Below are 16,323 nucleotides of genomic sequence, written 5' to 3'. Positions count from 1 at the left end.
TTAGCAAAAAAGAGATTTGCTTAGCCAGAGCAGAGGAAGGATAGTGCACAGGGATAAGCTATGACGTCATCTTGAAGTGATTCAGCTGAGGAAAGCAATATTGCCTGTATTACCCATCTTTATCCACCAGCCAAACCTCTATGCTATGCTTCCTCTTGCTCTAGGTGCCTGCTTTGTACCCTCATGAAAAGGAAGTGAAGTCAACAGTATGAGTCCTTGGTCCCCTGAGCCAACCAAGTCTCAAGGAAAGTCATAATACCTTTTAAGACAAACAAGTCTCACCTACCTGGAAGAAGTTAAACCCAATAATAGGAAACAATTGTTTCTTTTACCTGTATAATATTTCATAAACTATTGAATATAAGTGAAAAACAGCAAGATAGCAATTTGTTTCATAATTATTTCTGTCCGAACCCTGTCAAAAAAGATGAGAGGAATCAGGTGATAATAATAATAATAATAATAACAATAATAATAATCCCTTACATTTATAAGATATTTACAAAGGACTTTCACATCTGTGTTTTTTTGATCCTCACAACAGAAGGTAGGTATGGCAGACAATTTTAATTCCATTTTACAACTGAGGAAACTGAAGCTTTGAAATACAATGATTTGCTCACAAATTTAGAAATCACAAAACTTAGACCAGACCCCTATACTTTGCTATTTCAACTATACTTTGTGTTGATTATTTCTAAAGGATGTCAAGAAGACAAACTTAATATTTGTCTGGGACCAGATATCTATATAAGTTATATAGTTGATTTTCCATGTGATTTGATTTGAGAAGCTGGAGTAATATGGGTGTCCCATTCCTTCTCTCTCTCTTTCTCTCTCCCCCCCCCCCCCAATGCCCTAATCTGGGTTCCTGTAATTCCTATCTTATCTTACTTTCTTCTATTATGGTTGTTGTTGTTGTTGAGTTATTTCAGTTCTACCCTACTCCTGATTTCCCTATTTAGAGTTTGTCTTGGCAGTGATACTGGAGTTATTTGCCATTTCCTTCTCCAGCTCATTCTACATATGAAGAAATTGAGGCAAATAGGGTTGAGTGTTTTGCCCTGGTCACACATCTAATAAGTGTCTGAGGCCAGATTTGAACTCAGGAAGATGAGTCTTCTTACTCCATGCCCTGCATTCTATTCATTTTGCCTCCAAGCTGCCTTGAGGACAAAAAAAAAGGGGATTTTTTTTCTAAAGACCTATCCCTGCTTTTATAGACCTTCCTGGCTTTCTCTTCTCCAGCAGTATCTCTTTCCCATGATGTCCAGCACATTTCAGTCCACACAACTGGTTGTAGTATAGAACTAAACTATAGCTACAGTGTGAAGAAATCTCAGGGTATTGGCTATGTATACTTAAAAATATTTAAATATCACTCTTGAATGATTCTGCCCCTTGTCCACACCTGTCCTCCAATATAGAGTCCAATCTCACAACAAAAAAAAATACAGCTTACCAAAACAAATCAACACATTGGTCATATCGGTGTCTGATTGCCTTATTCTGAACTGATAGTAGGCAGCTATTCTGGGGAGGGGAAAGAAGCGTTCCTCACAAATTCTCTGTGGTCATAATTTTTCATTATATTGATCAGAGTCCCAAAGGCTTCCAGGGTCATTTTACTTTGTATGATTATGGTGATTATGTAAATTATTCCTTTGTTTCTGCTTCCTTTAATCTGCACCAGCTATTATAAGATTCTTTCAAGATTCTTTGAATTCTTCACATTAATCATTTCTCAGGCTACACTAATATCCATATAGTAAGTGCTACATATGACTAGCATTGCAATATATAATGATATTCATATACTGAATGCTCTATATAACTAGCATTTGCAAAGGACCTTACAAATATTATTTCATTTTATCCTCACAACAGTTAAATGACTTCCCTGAGGTCACATGGTGTCTGAGACTGGATTCAAATTCAGGCCTTCCTGACACTAAGTTCTATCATCTGCACCAACACTTCCCAATTAATGGACACCTATTTTTCACCCAGTTCTTTACTACTGTGAAAAAAGTGCTGCTATAAATATCTTTGTACATATGAGATCTTTCCATCTGTCTTTCACCTCCATGGAGAACTATGCTCAAAAGTTCCTGATGTCAGGAAAAACTTCCAGACAATTAGAATGGTCCAAAGTGAATTGAACTGCTTCAAGTGAGCTTTCTTTGAGACCTTCAACTCTTGTTTCTGTTCAGTCATTTTAGTTGGGTCCAACTCTTTATGAATTTATTTGGAGTTTTTTTTTGTTTGTTTGTTTTGTTTTTAGATTTTTCCAGGCAATGGGGTTAAGTGGCTTGCCCAAGGCCATATGGCTAGGTATTTACTAAGTGTCTGAGGTCAGATTTGAACCCAGGTACTCCTGACTCCAAGGCCGGTGCTCCATCCACTGCACCACCTAGCTGCCCCTATTTGGAGTTTTCTTACACAAGATACAGGAGTGGTTTGTCTTTCTTTTTCCAGAAAATTTTAGATGAGGAAACTGAGGCAAAAAGTATTCTTCAAGAATAAACAATTTGTAAAGCCTGGCTGACCACTTGTTGGGGATTTTATAGTGAGGATTCCTTTCACATGTGGATTGTTTCAGTCCACTACTGAGGTTCCTTTCAACTCTCCAGTTCTGTGATTCTGGGAAATATTCCTAGAGTTCTTTGGCACTTCAAGAAGCCATGATTTCCTAGTGTGAATAACTCCTTTACTGGTATATATCTCAACTCTTCTCTGGCTTAACCGATGGCCTTCATAAGATTACAGACTTTAAAGATAGAATGGACATCAGAATTAATCTAGTTCAGTCCCTTCATATTATAGATGAGGAAGCTGAGATCCAAGTAGTGACTTGTCTAAAATTATATAGAAACTGGCATTATTCAAATCTGACAGAGAGGTGATGAATTCAAAGTGTAAAATGACACATACATTTTCAGATGAGGTTAATGTGGGAATTTGTTTTGCATGAATATACATATTTTTTAAGTAGACATTGTTTTCCTTTTTTTCTCAGTTTGGAAAAGGGAGGAATGAAATAGCAATTGGATTGCTAAAAAAAAAGAAAAGAAAACAGGGTCATTGAAACATTTTCAATAAATTCATTAAAGGAAACAGGAAAAAACAGACAATTTGAATAAATTTAAAATATACATATTGAATTTCATAGGATCATAGACTTGGAGCTAAAAGGGATGTCACTAATCATTTAGTTCAACCTCTCATTTTACAAAAGAAGAAATTGAGGTTGAATGTTAACTAATTTGTCCAATATACAATTAACAGAACCAGAATTCTAAGTCAGCCACTCTGAATCCAAATCCAGGGTTCTTTCTAATATGCCATGTCATCTTCATGAATTGCTGTGGCCAAAAAATAAAATAAAATAAAATAATCAACACTGGGCAGCCAATCCTCTGGTGATGAGCATTTGTGTACTTAACCAGGCAGGCCCCAGACCACAAACGCAGTCTTGTGCCAGGCCCCATTTCAAAATCTTTCTAGCTAGGGCTGGTGCTCTATGGACATAGCCTTTGAATACCCAGGATCACCTCCATGTCAGGATGACTCATTGAAGAAGGAAATCTGTGGTTGAGGTAAATCATTAAGTACTATTTCCTATTACTGAATTAGTTTGACATTTGCTTAAGTCATGAAACAGTGCCTTCAAATTGCTACCTGTTGCCTATCCCATTTCTAATCCATTGCTCCCCCCCTTCTAGGTGCCTATCTTCAGCATCACGCTTCTTGATAATCTATTCTGCTTTTAATATTGCTGGACCTATGCCAGATTCTCTCTTTTAGTCACCAGAATTCTTGGGAGTGCAATTTTTTCTTGTCTTTATATGATTTAGTCTCTAGTCCCACTTCTTGGTCACCCTCTGTATTGAAATCAAGTTTATCAATGATTTGCCTAAAATGTAGTACCCAGGGATGAACATAACACAGTCAGTATGATTTGACTAGGACAGAATAGAGCAAGACGTCCTAGTTCAGAATTCAGTCTTTTAACATAGACTAAGGTTGCTTCCACTTTTTGGGCTGCCATGTCACCCAGTTGACATAATTGCAGACCACTAATGTTCCTAAATTATTAATTTAAAAACTATTTCCTATATTGTCTAAATAACTATACCTTTTTTGTACTTGTAAACTTCATTTTTTGAGTCCAAGTTCACTTTAATTTTATTTCCATTTAATATTATCTCCCTGGACTTGGCCCAACCTACTAGGTTCTTTAGTTAAAGTTGGAAGCATCAATTTGAGAAAATTTTGTTCCAGACTTACTTCTTACTATGAGGGAAGAACTAATTTGCTGTTGAGGTATAAATGGTGGAAAGGAAGTAACTACACCCTTTTTTTCTAGAGTGTGTCATAGAGGAGAATAGATCCAGGCTGGCATGCACTATACATTTGGGTAAAGCAGACTGAGATTTTAGAAGCTAGATAGGACATGTTAGATAAAAATCAGTCTAAGAGGGATTGAAGATGCTCAAGAATGAAATCTAAAGACTTGAAACCTAAACAATTCTACTGAAGAAGAAAAATGAGATATGTCTGAAGGGAATGATATGGATGAATAGGGAACTCATCAACTGATTTAGACTAAAAAAATGCATACACATATATTCCAAGCTGTGTGACATAGAGGTGAAGTCTGGCCTAGAGTCCTTGTGAAAAATACCCCAGTGATGGGACTAGATGGTGGTAGAAGAAGTAGCAGAAGTTTTGAGAGTTCTTGAACTAGAGGCAAAAAGAAAACCTGGCAGAAAGAGATTACAAGGGATCACTGTGCTAGCACTGAATATAGAATCAAACGCAGTTTGACAAATCCATTGCATATGCCCACTTCTGGACCACAGTTCAGTGGTAGAGAGGAGTACTTTTGATAAAGAGGAAGTAGAAACCCTGGAGAGCAGTATCATTTTTGATCACAAGGGCACAAGGGATCAAGGACCCTGAAGAATTTTATCACTTCTAGTCCCATGAAAGGAGGGATCTAAGAAATAGTATCAATTGCAATCCAAGGGAATGTTACCCTTCCTGGGTAAGGACCAGAGCACAAAGCAAGAGAGCAATGATCAAACCTCTTCACAGATCACAGTACTCGGGAGTACAAAAAACTTCCAAATCTTAGAACTAGCTCTTAAAATAGCAGTGTGAAATAGCCTAACGAGTACCTATTCTCCATCTTTTCCCATTAGAAACAGTGCTCAAATTTAACATACAGTTCAAAATTAAAATTTAGAATGGAAAGATAAGCCAACAACAACAAAAAAGGAAGATCAAGACACAAATTAGTGTGAATTAGACACAAATACAAGGATTCCTATAATTGCTAAAAAATTATTTTCAAATTCAAATAAGAGTGGTAGAGGAAAAATTAATAAATAAATCAGATAAAAGAACAAATGTAAAAAAGATAATTCAGAGCAAAAGAAACACAAGAAAATACTGACTAAAATATTTTTAATTGATATTTTATATTTCCAATTACATGTTATGAAAGTTTTTCAACATTCGGCCACATGCATATGCATATTTTTAAGCTATATAATTTCCTTACACCCTCCCTTCCTACCCCCAAACAGTCAAGTAAATATTGTTCATATACATTTTTGTTTAACATGTTTACAGATAAGTCATTTTTGGTATGAAGCATTAGGATTAAGAGAAAATAAAGAAAACCATGAGATAGGAAAGAAATACATAAGAGAAAAATTTTAAAAGTGGATGTAGTGCTCATTCAGATTCTATAGGGCTTTTTGTTTTGTTTTGTTTTTCTTCCTCTGGAGGGAGATAGCTTTGTCCACAGCCAATCTACTAAGGTTATTATGAATTGCTGAGATGAGCTTCATCCATCAAGGTTGGTCATCTCACAGTGTTGTTTTTAATGTGTGCAATGTTCTCTTGGTTCTGCTTCCTTCACTCAGCGTCAGTTCCCGTAATTTGTTCTATGCTTCTCTAGAGACCAACCATTCATGGTTTCTTATAGAACAAGAGTATTCTATATCATTCATATACCATAACTTGTTCAGTCATTCCCCAATTGATAGGCATTCCCTCAATTTCCAGTTCTTTGCCTTTACAAAAAGAGTTGCTATGGGGGTGGGGGCGGCTAGGTGGCCTAGTGGATAAAGCACCGGCCTTGGAGTCAGGAGTACCTGGGTTCAAATCTGGTCTCAGACACTTAATAATTACCTGGCTGTGTGGCCTTAACACCATTTGTATTGCAAAAACCTAAAAAAAAAGAGTTGCTATGAGTATTTTGGAATATGTAGTACCTTTCCCAATTTTAAGATTTCTTTTGAATATAGGTCTAGTATTAGTATTGCTGGGTCAAAGGGTATAATCAGTTTTATTTCTCTTTGGGCATAGTTTCATATTGCTCTCTAGAATGATTGAATCACTTCACAACTCCATCAACAATGCATTAATGTACCAGTCCTTCCATAAACTCTCCAACATTGATAATTTCCCCTTTTTGTCAGTCTTAGTCAATTTGATAGGTATGAGATGGAACCTCATACTAAAACAATATTTAAAAAAAAAAGAATTGACATTCCTTATTCAATTAGAAATGTCAAATGATACCAAGCACAAAAGAGTTCTAGGAAGAGTTTGAAAAGGACTTTAAAAATCAAATAGGGGGGCAGCTAGGTGGTGCAGTGAATAGAGCACCAGCCTTGGAGTCAGGAGTACCTGGGTTCAAATCTGACCTCAGACACTTAATAATTACCTAGCTGGGTGGCCTTGGGCAAGCCACTTAACCCCATTGCCTTGAAAAAAATCTGAAAAAAAAATCAAATAGGAGAAATCAAGGAAAAATTAGAAAAAAAGTAATCCAAGAAAATAAAGAAAATTATTAAAAGAAAGCTAACCAATTTATAATAGAGAATCAAAAACTTAAGGAAGAAAATAGTTCCTTGAAAACTGGAATTGAGCAAGAAAATACTAATAATGTTCTAAGACACCAAGAAATCATAAAACAAAATTAAAAAAAGTCTCATCAGAAAAATAACTGATCTGCAGAACAGATCGAACAGACCTGGCCCTGGATGCAGTGGTAGACCTTTTTCCTTTTTAAGGTCTTTATCAGGTCTCAGTTTGACTGAAGCAATTCCCATCCAACGATTAAGACAGGTAAAAAAGAAACGAAACAAAGAATGACCATTTTTACCTAGTCCAAAAAAAAATCAGTCTGGTTGGGATAGATTTTCAGGGTTTCTAGACAAAACAGAAAAAAAATGCTATTTAATTCATTCTGAGCCAATCAGGGACCAACAAGTGACCAAGAGGGGTTGGCTTGGAGCCTATTACTGACCAATCAGTGAGAGCCAGAGTGATTTTGGGCTGGTAAACCCCAAGATATTTTGCCAGATTTCAGTGAACAGAAGGAAGGAAAATAAGAAAGAAAGAAAGGAAGGAAGGAAGGAAGGAAGGAAGGAAGGAAGGAAGGAAGGAAGGAAGGAAGGAAGGAAGGAAGGTAGGAAAGAAGAAGGTAAACAACAGCAACAACCTACTTAGGCAGTATAACATACCTGAGCATATACCTGCAAAACAGACTCATGAACTATATGAACATGAACATAAAACACCTTTTCTAACTCTCTCTTTGTTAAAAACTGCTGGGAAAATTGGAAGTTAGTATGGAAGAAACTTAGATTAGACCAACATCTAACACCCTTTACCAAGATAAGATCCAAATGGTTACCAGATTTAGACATAAAAAAATACTATAAGCAAATTAGAAGATCAAGGATTAGTTTACCTGTCAGATCTATGGAAAGGGAAGCAGTTTATGACTAAGGAAGAGTTGGAGAACATCACCAAAAACCAACTAGATGATTTCGATTACATTAAATTAAAAAGCTTTTGCACAGATAAAACCATTGTAACCAAGATCAAAAGAAATGTAGTAAATTGGGAAACAATCTTTACAACTAATGATTCTGACAAAGGACTCATTTCTAAAATATACAGAGAACTGAGTCATATTTTTAAAACAAAAAGCTATTCCCCAATTGACAAATGGTCAAAGGATATGCAAAGGCAATTTACAGATGAGGAGATCAAAGCAATCCATAGCCATATGAAAAATTGCTCTAAATAATTAATTATTAGAGAAATGCAAATTAAAGCATCTCTGAGGTAACACCTCACACCTCTCAGACTGGCCAATATGACCAGAAAGGATAATGATCATTGTTGGAAGGGTTGTGGAAAATCTGGGACACTATTACACTGTTGGTGGAGCTGTAGACTCATCCAACCTTTCTGGAGAGAAATTTGGAACTATGCTCAAAGGGCAACAAAAATGAGCATACCTTTTGACCCAACAATACCACTATTGGGTCTATACCCTGAAGAGATGATGAAAAAGGGTAAAAAAAAAAACATCACTTGTACAAAAATGTTTATAGCAGCCCTGTTTGTGGTGGCAAAGAATTGGAAATCAAGTAAACGTCCTTCAATTGGGGAATGGCTTAACAAATTGTGGTATATGTATGTCATGGAACACTATTGTTCTATTAGAAACCAGGAGGGACGGGATTTCAGGGAAGCCTGGAGAGATTTGCATGAACTGATGCTGAGTGAGATGAGCAAAACCAGAAAAAAGGACTCACTCATTCCATCAGTGCAACAATCAGGAACAATTTTGGGCTGTCTGCAAAGGAGAGTGCCATCTGTATCCAGATAAAGAGCCATGGAGTTTGAACAAAGTTCAAGGACAATTCCCTTTAATTTAGAAAAAAAAAACACAAATATCTTATTGTCAGATCTTGTTATCTCTTAGACTTTTTGTCTCTTCCTTAAGGATATGATTTCTCTCTCATCACACTCAATTTAGCTCAATGTACAACATGGAAACAAAGTAAAGACGGGCAGATTGGTTTCCATGGGGGTTGGGGGGAGGGAAGTAAGATTGGGGGGGAAATTGTAAAACTCAATATCTTTAATAAAAAAACACCTTTTATACACAAATAAACTGAGATCTAAATAATTAAAGTAACTTTAATTGTTCCTAAGTAGGAAAAGTCAATATAACTTTTAAAATGACAATTTTACCTAATTAATATATTTATTTGCTATCATCCCAATTAAACTGCAAAAAAAAACCCCTTTCCTGAGTTAGAAAAAAATAATAAAATTCATTTGGAAGTGCAAAAGAACAGGAACCTCAAAGAAACCAGGAAAAAAAGATGTAAAGGAAGTGGATTCAGAAGTATCAGACTTTAAACTATAAGGAAGAACACTATTGAATTATAAAAAAGAATAATTTCAATTATTTTAAATTAAAGTTTTCTTGTATAATAAAGCCTATGTAGCAAAGTAAAGAAGAAAAACAGAAAATTAGTGGGGGGGGGAAATCTTTCAATGCACTTTCTGTCATAGGATGTGATTGGTTTGGAATATAACTGTCATGTAGGAAATGATGAACTGGTTGATTTAGAAAGACTTGGACTTATGAAGGAAGATGATATCCATTTTCAGAGGAAACAAATGACAGTTATATATATATATATATGTATATTATATATATGTGTAGTATGGTCTTACATATATGTATGTATATATATATTTATAGATATCTATGTATGTGTATACATATCCATACTTAATTATAATCTTCTTTAGGTTGGGGGGAGGTAGGGAAAAAAATAAAGTTAAAAAGTACACAGCAGAGAACATAAAAAACCCCCAACATTGAAGCAAAATTGGGCAGTTTTTGATAGCAATGTGTAGTGGAAACTTGCCATTTTATATTGAATCCTCTCTTATAGTGTGTATGTATATGGTAATTTTTTTTCCTATTTTCATTTTGTATTTAAGTTTAAAAGAGGCGGCTAGGTGGCATACTGGATAAAGCACCAGCCTTGGAGTCAGAAGTACCTGGATTCAAATCCGGTCTCAGACACTTAATAATCACCTAGCTTTGTGGCCTTGGGCAAGCCACTTAACCCCATCTGCCTTGCAAAAAAAAAGAAAAGAAAAGAAAAGAAAAGTTTAAAAGAAAAAAAATTTATAAAACAACAGCAACCACAAATTAAACAAAACCCCCCCAGAACTGACCAAATAGGAAAACCCACTAAAAACTAAAGAAAATAATTTCTTAAAAAAAACCTGGATTAAGTGAAAGCTAATAACTCCATGAGACATTAAGAAATAATAAAACAATAATAAAATAATAAATAAAAATAAAATAAATAATAAAACAATAATAAAAAATAATAAAACAATGTCAAAAGAATGAGAAAAATATAGAAGAAAATGTGAATTATCTCATTGGAAGAGCTACTGAGATGGAAAATAGATCAAAGAAAAATAATTTATTTAACAATTATTCACTACCTGAAATTCATGACTAAAGAAAGAGCCTAGACATATATTTCAAGAAATTATAAAAGAAAACTTCTCTGAAATCCTAAAACCAGAGAGAAAAATGGAAATCAAAAGAATCTACCCATTACCACCTGAAAGAGATCCTAAGATGAAAACTCTCAGTACTATTAAAGCCAAATTCTAGAGTTAGGTCAAGGAGAATATATTACAAGCAATCAAAAAGAGATCATTCAAGTGCCATGGAGTCAGAAACAAGATCATACTGTCATGTGATAGAATTGAATTAAAGAATCTTTAATTCAAGAAGAAAAGAGCTTGGAATATAATATTCCAGAAGGCAAAATAACTGAATTGCAACCAATAATACCTTACCCAATAAAATTAATTATAAATTTACAAACAGGAAACGGGCATTTAACAAAATGCAGGGCTTTCAAGTATTCCTGATGAAAAGAGCAGAATAGAAAATTTTGCTTTCAAATACAAAACTCAAGAGAAGCATAAAAACTTAAACATGAAAGAGAACTCATAAGAAACTTAATAAGAAAAAAAGAGATATATAGAAAAAACCAGGATGGAGTGAAATGAACCATTAGTAATCATAACTGTAGGGGTGGCTAGGTGGCACAATGGATAAAGCACCAGCCCTGGAGTCAGGAATACCTGGGTTCAAATCCAGTCTCCAACACTTAAATAATTACCTAGTTGTGTGGCCTTGGGCAAGCCACTCAACCCCATTTGCCTTGCAAAAAAACTAAAAAAAAAATCATAACTATAGATGTGAATGGAATGAACTCACTCATAAAATGGATAGTACAATGAAAAAGAAATCAGACTCCAACAAATGTTGTTTACAAGAAATATACTTGAAAAGGAAAAAAACACACACACAGGATTAAAATAAGGGACCAAAGTGGTGCCTATTATGCTACTGTTGAAGTAAAAAGAGGAGGGGTAGCAGTCATGATCTTAGACCAAGAAAATGTAAATAGATCTAGTTAAAAATGGCTAAGCAAAGAAACTACATCTTGCTAGAAGACACTATAGACAATGAAGCAATATCTATTGTAAACATAATACTTCAAATAGCATATCATACAAATTCTTAAAGGAAAAGTTAAAAGAATTACAGGAGGAAATAGTAAAGCTATACTAGTGAGCCTCCTCAACTTTCTCCTCTCTTAGATAAATCTAATCACAAAATAAATATGAACAAAATTAAGATGATGAATAGAATCTTAGAAAAGTTAGAAATGATAGATACCAGGAGAAAACTGAATGGTAAAAGAAAAGAGCATATGTTTTACTTAGTTATATATGGCACCTTCACAAAAATTGATACTAAATTAGGTTACAAAAACCTCACAAGTAATGCAGAAAAGTAAAAAATATTTAATATACACTTTTTAGATCATAATTCTTTAAATATCATATTTAATAAAGGGCCCTAAAGTTAATATTAAAAATTAATTGGAAACTAAATAATCTAATTCTAAAGAATGATTGGGTTAAATAATAAATTATAGGAACAATAAATAATTTAATTAAAGAGACCAAGAACAATGAGACAACATTCTAAAATTTGTGGGATGCAGCCAAAACAGCACTTAGGGAAAAATTTAGAACCTTAAAAACATGGATCACTAAGAGGAAGAGCATATCAGTGAATTTGACAAGAACACATAAACCAATTAAACCAAAATAAAAATTAAAAATTGTGACAAAGGAAAGATTAATGAAATTAAGGGGAAAAACAGTCAAATTAATAAATAAAACTAAATCTGGCTTTATGGGAAAAATAAAATAGATAAACCACTGATTAATTTGATTTTTTTAAAAAGAAGAAAAAATATATTACTAGCATCAAAAATGAAAAGGATGAATGCACCATCAATGAAGATGAAATTAAAATTAAGGAATTATTTTGTTCAATTATATGCCAATAAAACTGAAAATATAAATAAAATGAATGAAAATTTATAAAAATGAACTGTGCAGATTGACATGAGGAAAGAAAATACATAAATAACTTTATCTTAGAAAAAACTATTCATCAACCTCTCACTGAACTCCCTAAAAAAACTCCAGGTTTTAAGACTTTACAAGTGATTTCTACCAAACCTGTAAGAAACAATTAGAAACTGAGTTAAAGAAGGAGTCCTAATAAATTGCTTTTAGGATATAAATATGGATACCTAAATCAGGAAGCGTCAAAACAGAGAAAGAAGATTACAGACAAATTTTCTTAATGAATACTGATGCAAAAAATTAAAATAAATACTAGCAAGATTATAGAACTATTTTACAAAAATCATGCACTATGACCAAGTGGATTTTATACTAGGAACGTAGAACCGGTTCAATATTAAGAAAACTATCAACATAATTAACTATATCAATAACAAAAGCAACAAAAATCATATAACTATATCAATAGATGCAAAAGTCTTTGAAAAAATACTTATTGAAAATTCAGAGCCAAGATGGTGGAATAAAGGCAGAGACTCCCCTGAGCTCTCTCCCAAACCACTCCAAATACCTTTAAATAATGACTCTAACCAAATTCTAGACTGGCAGAACCCCAAAAAAGACTTAGTGAAATAATTTTCCAGCTCAAGACAATTTGGAAGAGCTGCGGAAAGGGTCCATTACACCGATGTTAGAAAAGGCCTGCAGTTCAACCCAGCCATGCAGAGCAAACCTGTTCCAGCCATCAAGAAGCATATCTAAGTACACTTAGGTCTGTGGCAGCAGTGGCTGCAGTTCCAAACCCTTCAGCCCAGGTATTGCCAAGGAAAATAGAGGTCAGTAAGAAAACTCTGCCACACCAGTGTGAGAGAGTAGTTCAGTCTAGCACAGGCCTCAGTGCAGATCTGGCCCCAGGAGACCAGGAGCAGGTCTGGGAAGCTACCAGCAAGGAACCACCCAGCAGTTACTTCCAGAATGCTCAGCCTACTATAGTAAGGGGAGATCGCAAAGGTCCCTTTGCTATCCCTGAGTCAAGACTTTGTTGCTTTGTCCTCGTTCAAATCCAAGTTGCAGTCTGGGGCCCCAATCTCAGGAAAATGAACAGAAGCACAACAGAGCTCATTATCTGCAGCAGAGCAGGGACCCTCCTTATGGTTTCAGGGCAGGAAGGATGGCCTGTGGTAATCCATAGAGCAGAGCACTGGTTAGGAGAGCAGTCATAGCCTCTCATAAGACCTTGGAAGAATTGAGAACTTGCAAGTCTCTAAGGGTGTCCCTAAAAACAGCAGCAAAAACTCTCAAAAGTTTGAGACAATGTGTCTTCCACTCTAGAAATAGAACCCTGACTTATCAAAGAGTTAAAATCAAGTCATAGGCTGGGGAAATGAGCAAACAACAGAAGAGAAAAAATTCAACTATAGACAATTACTTCGGTCCTATGGAGGATCAGAACACACACTCAGAAGATAAAAGTCAAAACTTCTATATCCAAAGACTCCAAGAAAAATATGAATTGGTCTCAGACTATGGAACAGCTCAAAAAAGATTTTGAAATCAAGTAAGGGAGGTAGAGGAAATTGGGAAGAGAAATGAGATCGATGTGGGAAAATCATGAAAATCAAGTCAGCATCTTGGTGAAGAAGATACAAAAAAAACTGAAGAAAATAAAATCTTAAAAACCAGTTTGAGTTAAATGGAAAAAATAGTCCAAAAGGTCAAAGAGGAGATGAATGCCTTAAACAGCAGAATTAGCCAGATGGAAAAGGAGATGCAAAGTTCTCTGAAGAAAATAATGCCTTCAACGTAGAATGGAGCTAAGGTAATTTTTTTTTTGTAGAAGTCCTTTATTAGCAGAATTACATCTTCAGAAAATTATGAAGCCATTCACCTGGACCAGGTCTAGTTCCTAACAAAAAAGTTGGGCTTTCCCAAACACACAAATAACCGACAACTTTTAAGAAAGTTGCCAACACTTAATTTATCACCTCCCAACAAGGAACGAAGATGGTTTATTGTGTGAAATAAGCAGGGGGTCAAACAGGCTACTTCTCTGATTGTGAGTTAGAGAAATGAACACAGTCAGCTGCGTGTAATCTGGCTGAGACAGCTCCGGATTAGCAGCACTGGAGGCTTCCACTGAAGGCTTGCAAATCTTAGATCCCCACAACAACCCTGTGAGGTAGATGCTCTCTTCTAACTCCTTAGAACACAAAACAAAACATAGAGAGGTTATTGTGAAGGCTTGTTTGAGGCAGGGCTTGAGCTTGGTTTTTCTTGACAGGAATAACTTGTTGCGGTATGATCTCTGCCTCTTAAGCATAACCTCAAACATACAAATGCCACACAGAGATGGAGACAACAGTAATTTAAACTATATCACAATACACAGTTTACCGAACGAATGGGTGCAAGAGATGAAGACATTCAAGGGCAAGGCAACTCGAATACTTTGCTGGGGGTTTTCTTTGATGTCTGTACTTTGGCAGACAGATTTCCAAAATGGGAGGGGCAGCAGTAGTAGTTATTTCTTATTGCGGGCAATGAGACGATTTAAGTGATAGATGGATGGATGGATGGATGAATGGATCAGTGAATGAATGGATGGATGGATGCAATGGTAGGGAGGGGGAGGTGGTCTTGGTGTAGAATGTCTTTCATTTCCCTGGCCATTCTTTATAACCCGAGCTTGGTCCTTCTCCAGTGTCTCCTCTTTGGGTTGTACCTGATCTTATTGCCAGTTTTCATCCGAATCCACTGGGGAATGGGACGATTCTGCTTCTGTTTCTTGGCCAGGAACCTCTTGATTCTGAATGTTTTATGAGAGGACATGATGATGAGATGACAGCTGAGCTTCCACTACGATGGCTGGATGAGTGAAAAAGGTGGAGCTAAGGTAAATTGATGACTTTGTGAGAAACCAAGAAACAATAAAACAAAACCAAAAGAATGAAAAGCCAGAAGAAAATGTAATATATCTCATTGGAAAACAATTGACCTGGAAAACAGATCCAGAAGAGAAAATTAAAATTTTTTTGGACTACCTGAAAGTCATGACCAAAAGAAGAGTCTACACATTATTTTTCAAGAAATTATCCAGGAAAACTGCCCTGATATCCTAGAAGTAGAGGGTAAAATAGAAATTGAAAGAATATACTGATCACCTCCTGATAGAGATCCCAAAATGAAAACTGGAATATTATAGCCAAATTTCAGAACTCCCAAATCAAGGAGAACATATTACAAGCAGCCAAAAGATACAATTCAAATATCATGGAATTACAGTCAGGATTTAGTAGCTTCTACATTAAAGGCATAGAACTTGGCATATGATATTCTGGAAGGCAAAACAGCTTGGATTAAAACCAAGAATCAGCTACCCAGGAACAGTGAACATCCCCTTTCAGGAGAAAAGATGAACATTCAGTTAAACAGAGGACTTTCAAACTTCCCTGATGAAATGACCAGAGCTGAACAGAAAGTTTGATCTTCAAGTACAGGACTCAGATGAAGCATTGAGAGGGTGGACAAGAAGGGCAAATCATGAAGGACTTGATGTTGAATTGCTTGTACTCCAGCATGGGAAGATGATCCTGGTAACTCATATGAACTTTCTCATTTATTAGGACAGTTAGAAGGAGCATATATTTAGAAAAGACACAGGATGGAGTTGAATCTGAAGGGTTGAGAAGGAATATACTGGGAGAAAGGGGAAAAGAGAGGTAGAATGGTCTAAGTTATTTAACATAAAAGAGGTAAGAGAAAGCTTTTGCAGTGGAGTAGATGAGGCGGGGAGAAAGCCTTATTCTCATCAGAAGAGACTCAGAGAAGGAATAATTTATACACTCAATTGGGTATAGAAATATATTTTACCCTGGAGAAAAAGAGGAGAGAAAGAGATGGGAGAAATGGGGGAAAGGGTGAGGGTAGGGAGGGTGTAGGTGATGAATGAGAGGGAAGATCACGAGAGAGGGAGTCAGATGCCACACATTTATGAGGAGGAACAGGGTA

The 16,323-nt window shown here is 35.6% G+C and overlaps 1 protein-coding gene across 1 annotated transcript; it reads right to left on the bottom strand.

Moving 5' to 3' along the window:
- Window positions 1–14,921: 14,921 nt before the first annotated feature.
- On the bottom strand, window positions 14,922–15,154 carry LOC141515447 (large ribosomal subunit protein eL39-like). The gene has a single exon (XM_074227019.1). The coding sequence runs from the start codon at window positions 15,142–15,144 to the stop codon at window positions 14,989–14,991; it is 156 nt and encodes a 51-aa protein (XP_074083120.1). The 5' UTR covers window positions 15,145–15,154; the 3' UTR covers window positions 14,922–14,988.
- Between the last annotated feature and the right edge of the window lie 1,169 nt (window positions 15,155–16,323).

The sequence above is a fragment of the Macrotis lagotis genome, chromosome 1 (genome assembly GCF_037893015.1).
Source record: "Macrotis lagotis isolate mMagLag1 chromosome 1, bilby.v1.9.chrom.fasta, whole genome shotgun sequence".
NCBI classification, from domain to species: domain Eukaryota; kingdom Metazoa; phylum Chordata; class Mammalia; order Peramelemorphia; family Peramelidae; genus Macrotis; species Macrotis lagotis.
Note: the sequence above shows the minus strand (reverse complement) of the source record. Positions and strands in the feature narration are given on the sequence as shown.